This window comes from Grampus griseus (genome assembly GCF_964374135.1).
Source record: "Grampus griseus genome assembly, chromosome: 15".
In the NCBI taxonomy this organism is placed as follows: domain Eukaryota; kingdom Metazoa; phylum Chordata; class Mammalia; order Artiodactyla; family Delphinidae; genus Grampus; species Grampus griseus.
The window spans coordinates 26076873-26093759 of NC_139009.1; the positions used below are offsets into that span (position 1 = coordinate 26076873).

Below are 16887 nucleotides of genomic sequence, written 5' to 3' on the forward strand. Positions count from 1 at the left end.
ATACCAAAAAGAAGCCATAAAGGTGCTTTTTTTTTTTTTTAAATGAAGAGGTGAAAGTTCTTGACTTACTAAGGAAAGAAAAAAAATCATGTGTTGAGGTTGCTAAGATCTATGGTAAGGACAAAGAGAGAAAAAGAAATTTGTTCTGGCTTTGTTGTCACCCCTCAAACTGCAAAAGTTACGGCCACAGTGCATAAGTCCTTAGTAAAGATGAAAAAGGCATTAAATATGTACAATAAGATAATGGAAAGAGAGAGAAATTACATTCACATAACTTTTATTACAGTATTCTGTTATAATTCTATTTTTAGTTAGTGTTGTTAATCTCTTACTGGGCCTAATTTATCAATTATACTTTATTATATGTATGTATAAGAAAAAAGTAGTATATATACGGTTCAGGCCCATCCATGGTTTCACGTATCCACCAGAGGCCTTATAATGTATCCCCTGGGGGTAAGGGAGGACTGACTGTACAGTGGACACAAGGTACTAATAAGAACACAGTACCAATCACAGCACAGCTTTAACTGAATACCTACTATGTATCAGTTGCTGAATTACCTTACTTAATTTGTAAAGAATTGAAGAGGCAACTTTTCTTTTATCCATTTTGTGCATGAGTAACTGAAGCTCAGAGAAGTTAATTAGCATGTTCCTCACTAATAAGTAATTGAACTGAGATTTGAACCCAAGATCTTTCCCCACTATTTTCTCTACATTGCCGTGCCAATTATTGTTACACTTATAGCCAAAGGAAGGAAGACAATGAGATTCAGTGAATTTTTTTTTTCCCACTGTAACACATTGAGTTATTGTTGATGCTGGGGTTAAAAAATCAGATTGTCTAGATCATTTGTTCCATCATTTTTAGCTACACCTAACTGCCCCACAAGTTTTCCTATAATTATTAGTCTTAATAAATCCATGCCTTTTTTCCCATTGAAAACTCAAACTTACCTGTACTCTTATTTATTTCTAATACTGGATAAATTTTTTTTTCTCATTGTTCCTCCGCCATTATGGACTGTAGTGTATCCCAAAGTACATATAAATAAAAGCTTGTTGGAGTCATTTTTTATCCATTGCTACTGGACATGTATGACTTTTTTGTTCTCGATTGTCATAAATTATATCCCTCTCACGTGTCCCAAATCTCAGTATTCTTAAAAGGGAATATGGTGTCTATTCTCTTAGTTGTGAATATTATACTCTGTGTATCATTATCTACACTCAGCTTTGTGTCCCTGAGATACAAAAGACATGGGCCTTTGCCTTACTGATCCCAAGATTTAAATATACTGCAGTTTGTACCTCATTTGATATCATATATTTATTTACCTTCAAGGTGAATTTAAATTTTTCAGTATTTCCAATACAGAAATTAAATGTGCTTGGATTTAATGTAGTTGAGAAGAAAGGTTTGAATTATAAATTTATGTGACAATATTTCCATTTGAGGTCTTTTACATCTTAATAAAATCTTGATTTATATAAAAATGCCAAGAGATACCCCCCCAAACCACCTGAATCCTGTTTTTATTACAGACATTTGGGCTTAGAAGTAATATTTTTTCTGTTTCCTCTTGTCACAAATTTTTGACCAAATAGAGGTAAAACCAAGTCTTGTATAAAGAGACCATGATTTCATATTGCAAATTATATGCACTTCTAGAGTTAAAGTGCATAAAACTCATTTAGCCATCTGAGTAATTAATTATACTGTCTTCTCTCCGTATATTAAATTTGTGTTTGTGATTTGATAGGAACTCATATGTGACTGCTCCAAACATATGATGTTTTATTGACTATAAATCATTATTAAATTGACTTTGTTCTCAGTCACGTCGGTGATTCCTGATTTCCAGAATAAATTGTCTGCTTGAAAAACTGATATCCAAACGAATGAAAAATATTCCTGAAGCGGGATAGAGACCATTTAAAAAATACTATCTGTGAATATGCTCCGTCACCCACCTTCTCTGATTAGAGTCTGTTTATAATACCATGTGCACTCACCTTGTTTTGAATCATCTCTCTTTGCCACATCATTGGAGGCAACTTTGTGATCCTTCGCTCTGCCTGAAGTTAGTAGCCTACTTCTATCTAATCCCATGATCGTGTCAGCATTCTGTACATGGGTGTAGATTTCAGAGTTTGTTTTAATGCTGAAAACATAATTGATGACAATGTGAATAACCGTGGAACATATTTGAATAATAATGCATGATAGGCATAAACTTTAAGCCTCACCTAATAATCTGAAGATAGTTCCATATTCAGGAAGGCATTTTCAATTGAAAGTGTAAGAATCTCTTCCCCCAGCAAAGTTAACGATGTCATACAGACAGCGTGGAAATTCTATGTTAATACTCTCTTTAGGAATGTGGCAGCATACATTTGATCTTCAGAACACACTCAGTTTCACGTTTTGACTTACACGTGCCAAATTGTGAATTTCTGTGGAATCTTGGACCTATGAAAGAAACCCAACTTAAATATAGTCTGGCTTTCAGCAGAGTTACTAGCAGCATAGTTTAGAAATGCCTCAATAAGTGCAACCCAAATTGAATGCATATGTTTCTCTGGTTCCAGATATTTGTGTTGTTCTTTCTTGGTGGTTTCCTGGAAAAAAGTCTGGGAATTCATCTTCAGTTCCTGTCATCAGACTTTTTAGACAATTATTTGTTAATCAGTGACTTCTCTTTAAGCAAGAAGTTTATGCCCATTCTTCCCCATGCAAAGTTGCAAAAGTCTGACAGCTTTTATAGGGCCATATTGAGTCACAGATAAAATAAGGAGGTGGTCTCGGATAACCTCTAGGGCTCTACAAGATGGATATCGACCTGGGACTTGATCTCCAGGCCAGTGGAAGTTTATGGCACTTCGTTGCCCAGGTAGAGGGCAACAGATTCTAGGCAGCAGATTGGAAAGAAAGAATGGAGCTAACGGGTAAAAGAAGGTCAGAGTTCAAGAAAGATCACAACCTAAGGTATTATCAGTAGGTAGCGAGGAAACACAGAGGATACCAGAGATTTTATAAAAGAAGTGACGAATTTCACAGAGTGGAATCATGTTGAGAAATAGTAAAGTAGGAAATGATTCATTGCTCTTCCTTGAAATATTTTAGTGACAATTAGAAGAATGGGAGAATTGTTAAGAAAATGAGTGATTCCTATTTGATTTCTTAGTTGGGTTCAGCAGTAGATAAGCCAGTTAGCCTGAAATATATGGCAGAAGGAAGGGTAAAAAGTTCAGGCTTAATACAGAGATGGCTAAATCAGTAATATTGCCGGAATTCCTATTACACAGTGAGATCAACAGGGCAAAAAGAAGAGCCCCAGGAGATCCTGGATACGGGGAAAGGGATGACTCTCTGGAGGAGGTGAGCTGCCGGGTTGGTGGCTAAGCATGTTCTAGAGGTCACTAGGAAGGTCCCATCATCTGTACCTTTCCCATGTTCCCATTAAGCTTTACAGTTATTCATGTTGGTTCCTGCCTCCTCTGTGAGCTTCATAATGGCAAGGGCCTCTTCCTACTCAGCCTTCTCATAGGAAGCCTTCAGCCAAAGTTTTTAATTGAATTAAAGATGGATTTTTAAGAGGATATGTTGAGGACCTCTTTAGCAAGAGATAAAGAGGAGGACCTAGGAGACTTCAGAAAGATAGGAAAATGACCTTAGTAGGGCTAGCGCCTGGATGGTGCCAAGGACCTGGGATACTTTTTATGACCCCCAATTAACTAAGAGAGCCTCAATCAATCACTCTTCAGTTATTAGAGAATGAACAAAACTGTGACATTTTTTGGTGGGCAAACATTCATAGTACACTGTTCACTTGCTGTGCTAGGAGTTGGGGACTCAGAGTTAAAATACGCAGTTCTCCTTAAGAAGCAGTCAGTGCAAGAGGGACACAGATGAGACAAACAGCAGTTAAAATGCAGTGCGCATAGGCAGTTGCATGTGTCAGCACCATTGTGAATAGGTGAACCATTCTCCATGATTCCTTATGTTGTCCACTGTGGGCACTCAGTATAACTAGGATTAGTTTGAAAGAACACTGCATTTACACCAAATACCTCAGGCATTATCAGTGTTTAGGAGTGATCATCACCCTGGCTACAGGGAGCATGATCATTCTTCATTGAGGGCAAGCAGAGTATGAGATGGTCAACACAACTATAGCATGATTTGTTCATGGTAGTAGTCGCTACCACTTTTGACTCTTGGTTGTGTTGGGTACTACATTAAATAGCGCCTGATGCTCATTCACTAATTTCATCATCACAGAGCTGTGCCAATATTAAGACTTTGCCTTGTATAAAAGGCCTTTTTCTTGTACTTTATTTCTTGTATCCATTTTCAGTGAAATATAGATTGTAGTCTATTTCATTTGTATATTCAGACATCTGAGAAGTGCCATTTTTGAGCCAAACACTGTAAGACACGTCCAGCCTTGCCCTTAAGAAGTTCACGTCCCAGGAATGGATAGGCATGGACGTGGGGAGACGTACAGCCCACAGGAGAGTTGTCTGCATGGTGGTGGGAGGGGACAAAGGACAGCACAGTATTCACACTGAAGAATATTTCACAGAGGATTTATTTGATTGTAGACCCTCAAGCCTCCAATATGTCTTTTAAAAAAAGGGTACCTTTGGGTTGAAACTATGAAACTGCTTTTTTTAATTTTAGGTTGAAAATGGTTTGAACATTGGCTAGTTCCTGTGATTCATCCTAAGTAGTTTCTCTCCGCTGACAGTCCAACTTGTCTTGTGGTCTGGTGTGCGTACAGACTGAATAGTTGTACCATCAAAGAAGTGTCTGACCATGTTGCAATAGATTTTTCTTCCTGTATGTCTGGTATCATAAGAAAACAAAACAGATTTTTTTCAAGTATGTGGAACTCTTCTCGATTCCAGATATTAATGAATGTGAACAGCCTGGACTCTGTGGTCCTCATGGAGAGTGTCTCAACACAGACGGTTCTTTTCACTGCGTCTGCGAGCAGGGTTTCTCAATCTCTGCAGATGGACATACATGTGAAGGTAAGACAAACCATAAGACATCACATAATTATTGCATGATAAAGCAGAGAGGAGATCACTCTCTATTTCAATAGGCAAAGGCTCTGAGACACTGAAAGACACGCATGATTTAAGGCCTTAGAACATGTAGGCACCAAGATGACCCCTACCCGAAATCACAGCTCGGGGTGGCTGGGATTTACAAACAGGATAAACGGCCATTATGATGGTGAAAATACTCACAGGTGATTCCACTACTGGTACTGAATTAACAAGTCAAAATGTGTGGGAGGTGATGATTTTAGGTGCGCATGGGGGACCTAAAGGAAAACGGGGACAACATCCTGATGTAACTCGAGACTCTGCCAGTTACTCTGCCAGTAAGTCACCTCAAGGGCTCACCAGTCAAAGCCATTGCTCCAGTTTTGATTATGCTTCATATAGACCATCTGAATCATTCTGTTTATAAAAATGCCTTGCTTGATTTTTTCTCTGCACCACTGTCAGCAGAGATTTTCCAGAGTTATTCCTCTAATATCCTTAGCTCTAAGCCAGTATATTTTCTTATCTATCAGTATTTGTTATGTCCTAAAAGCTAATTAACTTGTAAGATGTTAAGATAACACTGTGGGCTTCCCATTGGCAACCTCTGTATGTTTGCAGGGATACAGCACTAGTTATATTCATAAGATTTATATCTTGATGACTTATTATAGTTTGATAAATTGAGGAATAATTCATCTGAACTTTTATAAAAGTAAACCGAGAAGATTCCTATAATCATAATTTTAATCCATCCCTTTGTGAATCTAGGTTATCAAAACCCAGCTATGTTTTAAAGAAGTATGAAGGTTTTGTTCTGGGCCTATGATAGGATCCAAATGCTTTGCTCTAAAAAATAGTGCAGCAGGAAGTGTGTGCTCTCCTTACCCATACCACAGTGGAAACAAGCCGAGGAACGGCAACCAGGTTCATCTGAAACTAATTATTATATTGGGAAGAATAAACTGATCTTATAAAAAGCAGGAGATTGTTGAAATTGCTCTCTTGCTGAGCAGACAAAACATTGATACCAGATTTGGTTTCAAGTGAAAGAGAGATAGTGCAGGGTGGGGTTTAAACAAGCAGATTCTGAGGGGTTTGAAAGTGATCAAAAGTGGGGAAATGGAGAAAAACATCATAAAGATGGCCATGAGAGGTTTACTCCATGATTCAGTGGTTCAAGTTTTAATTAGTTTTATATTTAGAGCTCTTAAGAAAGACAGGGCATGAATGCATACATTCTGGGGGGATCACGGTATTCCCTGGTGGAGGGAATAGGGTGCTAGCCCATCTGAGTCACGGACGAAACGAATTTGCAGAATGCACATTTCCCTGCCTTCTAGAAAGGTGCAGGTTTGCTTCTTCAGCTAGCTCTAAAACATGGTTAGTAAGGGCTTCCTTTGCTGAAAAATGGTCCCAGTTACAACTGCCAATAGCTGTGCCATGCAAAAACTATATTCAGAAAAAATGTAAGTCACCTCAAGGGCTCACCAGTCAAAGCCATTGCTCCAGAAGACTATACCAATATAAGCATATTCCATTTATTTTTTCTTTTGTACTTTATAATTTGTCTTTAATTCTGTATCTTTTAAAATCCTGATTTCTGCAACTCCAGAGTTACATAATCATGCTAATTTAGTTGCAGTTCTAATTTTGTTAGTCATTTACTTGGCAGAGATTTTAATTTTAAAATGTGTTTTTAGAAAACTTCCAGTGCTTTGTAAATTACTGTACTTTAGTATACTGTCTTTGACACTTGTTTCATATTTTTTACTCCAGAATCTGGATAGTTTTACAAAAGTAAAAAAGTAGATAATTTAGAATATTGTTCTGATATATGGCAGTATAACTAGAAAGCTCCCTAATTATTAGGCATGTTAATCTCTTTTTAGAATAAGCTTTGCAAGATTTTCATTTTTTGTGGTCTTAATCCAATATATTAAACTGGTCCAAATTTTCTGTTGTTGGACTTAGTCTGAAACTTGTGACAGTAGCAGTATGTCCTGATTCTACCTTTGGCGGCGGTGTAGGACGAAGCTAGTCCATGTGATGGGAATTTAACTATGGAGGTGATGTGCATAGGACTTGAATTAACATTGAGAAGTGGCTGGCACCCTTATTTCATGCCCATCTACCAGCTTACTTCCGAACTTCTAATTAAAGCAGTTGAAGCCACCTGGATGTGTCAGGGCTGGCATACCCTGCTTTAAGCAGGGCTGAAGGAATCCCACCCAGATGAGGGAAGGAGGGTCCTTCCCTGATTTCCTATGACTTGGAGAGCTGTCAGCATCTCTGCACAGTTATTGAACCACAACGAAGAGGTGTACTCTTCAACATGAACTGTCTCAGGTATCAAGTAGCATGGCCGATTCTTTGGAAATACAAACAGCACCACTGGCTCCTTCCTTTCCCTTATGTATGTGCCGCTCTGGGAGCACGTATGTGGGAGAGGATGGAGAAGCATCTTGTTTTTCCCACATGAGATAAAGAAGAACAACAGTGTCATTTGAAGTTTGAGTGGAGTGGGAAGGAAGTGATGGGTGAGCAGCTATTTATTTATTTATTCATTCCCTCAGCAGTGACAGAGTGCCTGTCTTATGCCAGGCACCATAACCGTTCCGAGGGCAAGACACACACTGTTCTTGTCCACGTGGAGCCTACATTCTAGGAAGGGATTCAGGGATCAATAAGTAAATAGTACATATAGAAAATTACGTTGTTTTAGTTAAATAATATAACATGGTTATACTTCATGGATATAAATAAGTGCAGGGTATGGCATGCCATATATAATTTATAATGCACAGGGTTTTTTTTCCCCAAGTCCTACATGTGGATGTCAGGAAAGTGCAGGGGAGCAGGACCCTTCTGGTTTACTTCCACCTCGGTAGTTCTCGGTAATTCTTTCTTTTCTTCTCATAACTGCAGTTCATCTTTTCCTGCCACCTCCTGCACCCTCTAGCCAGAGCTTTTATTTTGTGTAGGAAAACAAAGGAAATTTTTCTTCTTTCATTCAGCTCACTTTTATATTTCCATTTATCTTATCGATTTGTTTTAAAAAGTTACACTTCTTTGGCTCCTTTATTTTTCCCCACTTTTTAAATTGCAGCGTTTTAATTCTTAGGAATAATATGTATCATCCCATTTATAAGCTGACTCAGGGTTTGGTTTCTTCATCATCAGAAGAATGTGAGTGAGTGGGAGGAAGAATAGGGAAACTTGTGACTGTACCCTTAGTGTCACCATGTCTGTCCCCTGACTCCCATAGAGAAATGCCTCCTGGCCTCTGACTTGGCATCACTCCATCCACGTGCCTCTGGGCAGGCTGCTCTTGGCCAGGCATGGCTGTGCTCTCCCAGTTGGGTGTCCAGGTTGACTGAGACCTTGTATGACAACAAGTAGAATTGGGGACATTGGGCATCTCTAGACCCCACTGTGCTTTCTAGTCTGTTCACATAATAGACTGGGCACACTGGTCTAGCAGGGACCTCAGAGGAGCCCGGCAACACAGAGGGAGCGTTGGTGACTTACGGAACCTGCTTAGTCATGGCTAATTAGGCCTCCAAACCATGACCAAAATAACTCCCTAAAGCCCTGTCCTTTAGAAAGAAGCCTCATTCATTCATGCGTTTGACAAATATTTATTACGTGTGTGCTAGGTACTGGCCACTCCTCTAGGAACTGAGGCTGTGTCAGTGAACAAAAAAAGATTCCCAGTTTCTTGGAGGCAATAAACTAATAAGCAAACTATGTAATATGCTAGACAGTGATAAACCCCATGAAAAAGAGTGGAGTAATGGGGTTCTGAGGTCTAGAGAGAAGAATGGAAGCTGGTACAATTCAGACTAGGGTAGTCACAATGGGCTGTTCTGCCTCTGTAATGTGGGTTAATGAAAGTAATACTAAAATTGTGTCTGAGTAACAGATAAAGCCATATCAAGTGCCTTTCTTTTTCAAACTGATCATCTCCTGGCTAAGTGATAATAGCCTGTCAATAAATAGACAAGAGGACATGAGCTTATCTGCTAAAGGCCTTTCTCCAATTACCAACATGAGTTCTGTTGTCCAGACAGGGGAATAAAAACTCAGAGTACAACACCAAGAGCAAACCCTAATGTGAATTCTCGGCTTTGGGTGATCATGATGTGTCAGTGTAGGTTCATCAGTACAAATGGAGCCCTCTGGTGGGGGATGTTGACAGTGGGTGACGCTAGGGGAGGGTTTTGGGAAAACAAGGGGAATATGGAAACTTTCTGTGAAATTTTACTGTGAACCTGAAACTGCTCTTTAAAGTCTGTTTTTAAAAATCAGGTCTTCCTGGCATTACCTGTTTTTCATCAGATAAAAACAAAACATCAAAACCTTTAAGTTCAAGTCTATATTCGACTGCTATCTTTTTCTCCCCTGAATTTTGTTGTTTATTTCTCACTTTTCAAAATAATACCCCCGATGGAGTATGTGATCAGGAACTTCTCCCACATTCAAAACAACTCTCATATTGATTTAAAAATTGAGAACTATAGGATTGGAAGGGGACTTCTTAGAACATCTAGGCTGAACTCTGAATCCCAAAGCACTCAAATCAAGCTGTAAAGGCTCTAATCCTGTAACCTATTTAGATATCTACTATAAACCACTTCTTGCTAACTCATTCATTTGGAAGGGAAAACACAACAAATGCAAGTGGTAAGGATGGCTAGTTTCTTGAAGTTGACTGAGAACAGTGATATCAGAAAGATTAAAAGAAGTTGGGTCCAAACTCTTAGGCCAATTTTGTGTTCGCTGGGAACCAGAAAATACAGTAAAGGCAACCTTTGCCAAATCAAAGAAATAAAAACGAACTGGGAGCTAGTGTGGTTTTGTTTTCAGACTTTGAGGTACATTTTCTATGAACAGTGTAGAAAGAAAGTATAAAACCATTGTTGACAACACTCCAAGGCAGTTGGTGGTTTTGTGGCATGGAGATAGAACTTTATGTCTATCACCGAAGAGAAAATATTTTTGAAAATGACTTAGCCAAGTAGGACGTTGAAGTACCCTGACACAATAATATATTACATCTGGCTGCTTGGCGCAAAGATTTTTAGGGTTTTTTTTTTAGTACTTTTAGAGTTGGAAGCTGAAAAGCCCAGTAAGAGAACACAGCCGGAGTGTTGCTTTTCTAAAGACAGGGAATTCAGCTTAACAACAGGATCCTTTCCCTCCCTTGTGTAAAAAAGGATCAGACAACATTCCAGGTAAGGAAGGGAAGTGGCCTCTTGCTGTAAAGGCTACTGTTCTTCACACTCACTCCTCCTGTGAATGTACTTCTGCAGAAGTGAATGAAATGGATGATCAAATCATTAGGGAGAGAGCTGAGGAAATCTTGCTGGAATAAGCTGCTTTTGGACCTGGAATACATATTTTCCATGCATTGTTTGATTGTCCTCCATATATGAACATTTTTATAAAGAAATTCATAATGGTAGCAAAAAAAATTCAAGAGCTCTTCCTAAGCCTTTTATCGCTGCTGACCTTTTAAAACCCCAGAGCTATGGAAAATCATCTGTTATTAGAAGAAGTAGACACTTTTCCTTGCAGCCAAAAAAATAGACATGAAACTGCCAGAAAGAGAAGTCTGTGAATAGGCAGGCTGCCCCTCACACTTCCTACTGTGGCCCCCCCTCCCCCAGCTCATGTCTGGGGCACCAAGAGCTTCCTGCATCTACTTTGACCAGTCTTTTGATGTCATCAACAACCCAAGTTCTTGAGAGATCATGGAAGGTTGTTGTGAATAATATTTTTATACTTTAGACCTACATTGTAATGCTTAATATATCGATTCCAGAATCAGTTACTTTTTAGGCACCTAACAGAGAATATCATATGGTTGTCTTGGACGCCCAGTGTGAGTGGACCGGAGATATTTCACATGTCTGATTGCATGACTTTATTAAAACAACAGCAGTAATAGTAATAGCCAGCGTTCACTGAGTTCTTGTTAGGAGCCAGGCACTATGCTAAGCGTGCTGTACCCATTTTCTCTTTTAATCTTCACAACAAACCTATAGGTAGGTTAAGTACTAATTGGTATGCTTTTGGCTGCAATGAGCAGCTTACTATAAAGAAATTTATTATACTAATAAGAAGTGCAGAGATTGTCACCTCTCATCTACTGTAGGTCTTTATTTAACGTCACTTTCTCAGTAAGCCCTTTTTTTCTCATTTTTTTTTAAGTATAGTTGACTTACAATGTTGTGTTAATTATTGCTGTACAGCAAAGTGATTCGGTCATACATATATATATACATTCTTTTTCATATTCTTTTCCATTATGGTTTATCATAGGATATTGAATATAGTTCCCTGCGATATACAGTAGGACCTTGTTGTTTATCCATTCTATATATAATAGTTTGTATCTGCTAATCCCAAACTCCCAATCCATCCCTTTCCCACCCTCCTCCTGCTAGGCAACCACCAGTCTATCCTCTATGTCCCTGATTCTATTTCTCTTTCATAGGCAGGTTCATTTGTGTCATATTTTTGATTCCACATATAAGTGATATCATGCGGTATTTGTCTTTCTCTTTCTGACTTACGTCACTTAGTATGATAATCTCCAGTTGCATCCATGTTGGTGCAAATGGCATTCTTTTGTTCTTTTTTATGGCTGAGTAGTATTCCATTGTATATATGTACCACATCTTCTTTACCCATTCATCTGTCAGTAAGCCCTTTTCTAACCACCCTTTCTCACCTTCACTCACCCCCAACATTCCCGTTCCCTGTTTTTTTTTTTAACTACTTTATTCTCCTTCTGTGTCTTATCTATTATTTATTGTCCGACCTCCCTGCTAGACTCTAAGGCTGATAAGACAGGAATCTTCATCTGTTTTGTTCACTACTTTGTGCCATTAGTTAGGGCCCAATAAATACTTTGTGAACGAATGAAGGGATGATGAACTGTCTGTAACTCATCCTGGACTGTCAGGAAACAGACATAATTGAGTGTGTTGTGCACTTCTGCGAAGGCTTCCCTTTTTTTTTGAGGATTTCATTCCCTAAAGCACACCCTGCTTAGTATTTGGTGCAGCAGTGGTTAAGACGTTAGGCTGTGGAGTCTGAGTATACATGGGCTTGAACTCTTGCTCCAGCACTTCCAAGCTGTGTGGACTTGAGTAAGATGCTCACGTGCCTCAGTTCCCCACTGCATGATGAGGATAAAATACAGCACCTAGATAGAGTTTGTTGGGAGAGGTAAGTATGTTGATATGTGTTGGCAAGTATCAACTTAGAATGCATCCTGGCCCCTAGAACGTGCTCGATGAATGTGAATTGTTAGTATTTTAGCACTTCTTACATGGGCACTCTAGTTATTGCTGTTTGTTTCCCTTAATATGTGGGCACCTAAAAGGAAGGGGACATTTAACATCTATTTTTATATGATCTGTGCTTAGCAAATATACAACACACAGTTGTATTGTTTGTGAATTAAATTGTCTGATACTTCTAAGTCCAGGTCTGGATATAAACAAATTACTATATTTTTTCCATTTTTAAACCCCCAATTTTATTAAAGTCATGTAGAATACGGTACAGTAACTCATTTATACATAATTTGCTTTAAATTCCTCACCTTTTGTGTTCCCTAAGCATTACATGTGACTAACTTTCCCCATTCACCTCTGAGGTATTTCAAGTTTTTAAGTGTGTGATGTGTCAATTGCCAGTAAACTGATCACTCATGCAAATGCTTATTTGCATTTAAGTATTGACACTGTTATTTCTAGAGGTACACTGTCTATCTTCTGTGGTCTCATAACTAGTCTTTCTTGGCCTCCTGTTTGAATATAGAAAGAGAAAAATTAGAATAGTGAAAAAAAATGGGAATTTTTTTGGCTGATCTCATATTGCCTCTGGGGCCCAAGTGTCAAAAAGATGAATCTGGGGTTTGATGTATTTGGCCTGTGCTTAGCGTTTTCTCCCAGTCTCACTGGCAGCACCTCTTAGTGTAAGAGACACTATATGAAAAGGGAAAATGTACAGCATGACTCTGAAGTTAGAATGAGATATTTTTTAGAAAAGCTCAGGTGTTAAAATGTAAAACCATTAAATGAATGCAGAGATAATCCAAACGGTTATAAATTGACCTGATAAGACAAAACATTGCGTTTTAAAAACTGATACAAGGTAAAAACACACAGAGTATCTTTTTCAAGTAATTGTGGCAGAAGAAATATGCAATTGGAGTTCAGGATATTTTCCACGAATATCTAAAGAACTTTTTCTTAATGGCATGGAATTTATTCAAAATGGAGAATTTATTCAAACACTCCACTTTTTGTGATATTCCATTATATGATGGTAAACGAGGGTTATTCTTTACCTTTGGGAGGAGAAAAGTGTTTTTCAAAAGATTTCATCCAGTTTCTTCTCTTTAAATTTTTAGAAATTTTTTTTCTGTGGCAAATTCAAATCCTTCTCATTCAGTTTCCCAGTTTTTATATAACATTTTTTCAGTCCATCGTGGGAAGAAATAGGAAGAAAATGGCTTTTTAAGTTCAGAAATCACTTTGATTCTCTTTCTCTAGAAAGAAGCATGGATGATTTATTGTGTTTACAAGTTTTGCTTTTGTGAAAAGAAGTGTTTGGTGTCTCATTAAAAATATACTACCTTTTCAACTTAACTCAGAGTTTTTCCTTTAAATGTCACAGATACTCAGTTTTGGATTTTCACCGATAATACGAGGTTTTATCGTAATTGAACAAACATCTGCTTGCAGATGCTTCCCCAGGCAGCGCCTCTTCCCTCCACCTGTGTCTCCATTTTCTGAGGGGAAAGATCTGTACCCAGTGCAAACTGCAGGCTTTCAGAGCTGTTTAATGACACAGATGCCCTTTGCAGCTACAGAACCTGAGGAGAAGTGAGACAGACCACTTTCCCCATTTTCTTAGTCTTTCACTGCATGAGTTTGTTAATACGGTTTGGAATGTGAAAGCCAAAACACTCTTCTGAAGTTTTTTCTAAAGCAGTTGACCTAAAATTATTTCATTCATGAGGATTTTCATCCTTGGCCTTATTTTGAATAATAGAGATAATCTTCTGTACATTTATTCCACTTCCTTGTCTTCAAAAGCCAAATGGAAATGAGAAGGGACATAATTTAAATACTTGAAAAATTCTTAGGACTTTTTGGGGTCTTAAAAAAAACCCACAAAATTTAAAAGCTCATTAATTTTATATTTTACCCTCATGTAGAATATTTACTAGCTGTATTAATTTTAAACTTATGAAAGGGCGTGTGGGTAGAGAAAGAGAGAACTAGGAACCCACTCTCAGCAGTTCAGATGCATGTGGGAGGGAGTGTTGCCAGTAAGGGCCTGGGGAGCTGTACTGATGCAGATCAATCATCATTAATGCTTAATAGTCAAATATGACCTCCCTTTGCACATTACATGTTTCTGTTTAAATATTCATGATTCCTAAAACCCTATATCCTGGAACATTAGGATTCCAGTCTGTTCTGAACATAGAGCAATGCTGTTATAATTCTAAGAAAATGATTTAAAAATTCATTCCATAGGAATTCTCCATCACCTTCTACGAGACAAAAAATAGTAGCATAGTCTGGACAGTATTCAAATGATTCCCTTGACTTGCAGTGGGTCACATAGAAATGTTAAAAGTTTAAGAAAAGATGTATTGTGTTACATCCGTTCTCTGATTTTCACCTGTATTCCTACTTAAGAAAAAACAAAAACAGAAAAATAACGACTTCATTTGCATATGGAAGGAATTTAAGTGTCAGAGTATTTGAATGGCTTACAATGGACAGGTAGGGAGTGGTGACCAGGATTGCTACTTAGAGTCCCTTAATATTTTCGTCTAATAAGTATATATCTCTTACCAAGGAGAAAGGGAGACAGAATGAGCTTTTGAATGTGTAAGATGGTCTTTAACCAGGAAATATAGCAGTGTGGATTGGCTTTTATTTTTTTTTAAGTAAATTTTTTAAATTGCTTAAAATATATATAGAAAAGTGCATCAGTCATAAGGGTACTTTTGATAAACTTTTACAGAGTGAGCACACTTGGTAATGAGCCCCTTGAATGCTTTCTCAAGCTTCTTCCTGATTGTTACCCATCCCCCTGCCCAATACCCATACACAGCAGTAACCACCATTTTGTCTTCATTACCATGGCTTTGTTTTGCCTGTTTTGAACATTGTATCAGTGGAATTATGTAGTAGGTATTCATTTGTGTCTGGCTTATTTCATTCAACATTATGCTTATAAACTTCACCTGTGTTATATGTAGCAGTACTTCATCTTCAGTGCTGTACAGTATTTCATTGTATGAATATACTACAATTATGTATCCATTCTACTGTTGATGGCCATTTGGATTTCTTCAAGTTTGGGACTGTTGTAAATAAAGCCTTAGTAATCTTGAACATACCTTTTGGTGGATGTAATCACTAATTTCTGTTGGATATTACCTGGTAGTGTAATTTATAGGTCATAGAACATATGTATGTCTCATTTTCATAAATACAGCCAGTTTTTCAGACTACCAGTTTACACTGCCACCAGTTAAGTTTGAGACTTCCAGTGCCACATCTTGTCAACAGTTGGAATTGTCAGTCCTTTTAAAGGTTAGCCATGCTGAGTAATGGTATCTCACTGTGGTGTCAATTTGCATTTCCCTTGTGAGGACTGATGTGCAACAACTTTTCATACCTTTATATTGGCTCTTTCAGAATTGTTTCATTTGTCTACTTCTGTATAACAAACCTCTTCAAAAGGAGGTACCCTACACAACAATTCTCTCCATGGTAACTTCAGTTGAACCCAAGTTCTTAATTTTAATGAAGTCCAGTGTTTTCATTATTTCATTTGAGATCAGTACTTGTTGTGTCCATAATCTTTGCAAACCCTGAAGTCATTATGATACCTTTTATATTTTCTTCTGAAAGCTTTATTTTATATTTTACATTTGGAATCTGTCCTTGCCATGAAATTGATTTTTGCATATGGTGCGAAATAGAGGTCAAGATTTATTGGGTTGGCCAAAAAGTTCGTTTGGGTCATGGTGCCATCTTCTGGAAAAACCCAAACGAATTTTTTGGCCAACTCAATACTTTTTTCCCATGTCCATTTGGGTCGTGGCTGTTTGAGAAGAGCAGCCTCTCCCCACTGATCTGCACTGGTAACTCTGTTATGAAGCGTGTGGTCAAATATATATGGGTCTATTTCTTCCTCATTCTATCCATAGGTTTACTTATCTACCCTTGCTCCAATAACATACTCTCTTAATTACAGTGGCTTTATAATCAATTTAAATATATGGTGCTGCAAATTCTAAATTGTTATATTTTGTTGTCCACTGAGATTTTCAGGCCTATTCTTGGCCCTTTTCATTTCTATATAAGTTTTATAATCAGCTTATCAATTTTCACCAAAAAAACTCTGCTGAGATTTTGTTTGGAATTGCATTGACTCAATAGGTCAATTTGGGAAGATTTCACATTTTACAATATTGAGTCTTCCAATCCATAAATAAGACATATCCCTCAATTTGTTTAGGTTTTCTTTCATTAATCTTGGTGTTTCGTTGCAGCTTTTTTGTGTAAGGTCTTACACAATATTTTTAGACTGATGCCTAGGTTTTTAATATTTTTGTACTGTAGTGAGTGGTATTTAAAGTGGGTTTTTTTACCTTTATAATTGTTTGTTACTAGTGCATAGAGCTACATTTGATTTTTGTACATTGACCTTGTATCTATTACCTTACTAAATTTACTTGTTATTTCTAGTAGTTTATCTGCAGATTCTTTTGGA

At 37.8% G+C, this 16887-nt stretch overlaps 1 protein-coding gene across 6 annotated transcripts in view; it reads left to right on the top strand.

The window, feature by feature from the left end:
- The window catches only part of LTBP1 (latent transforming growth factor beta binding protein 1), a gene marked incomplete at its 5' end in the record, with an annotated part of 426899 nt that overhangs the window by 342336 nt on the left and 67676 nt on the right, over positions 1 to 16887 (top strand). For all 6 annotated transcript variants that reach the window (XM_082672355.1, XM_082672356.1, XM_082672357.1 and 3 more), the window contains one exon: positions 4918 to 5043. In XM_082672355.1, coding sequence (XP_082528481.1) covers positions 4918 to 5043 — 126 coding nt within the window. The remainder of the gene's footprint in view (positions 1 to 4917; positions 5044 to 16887) is intronic.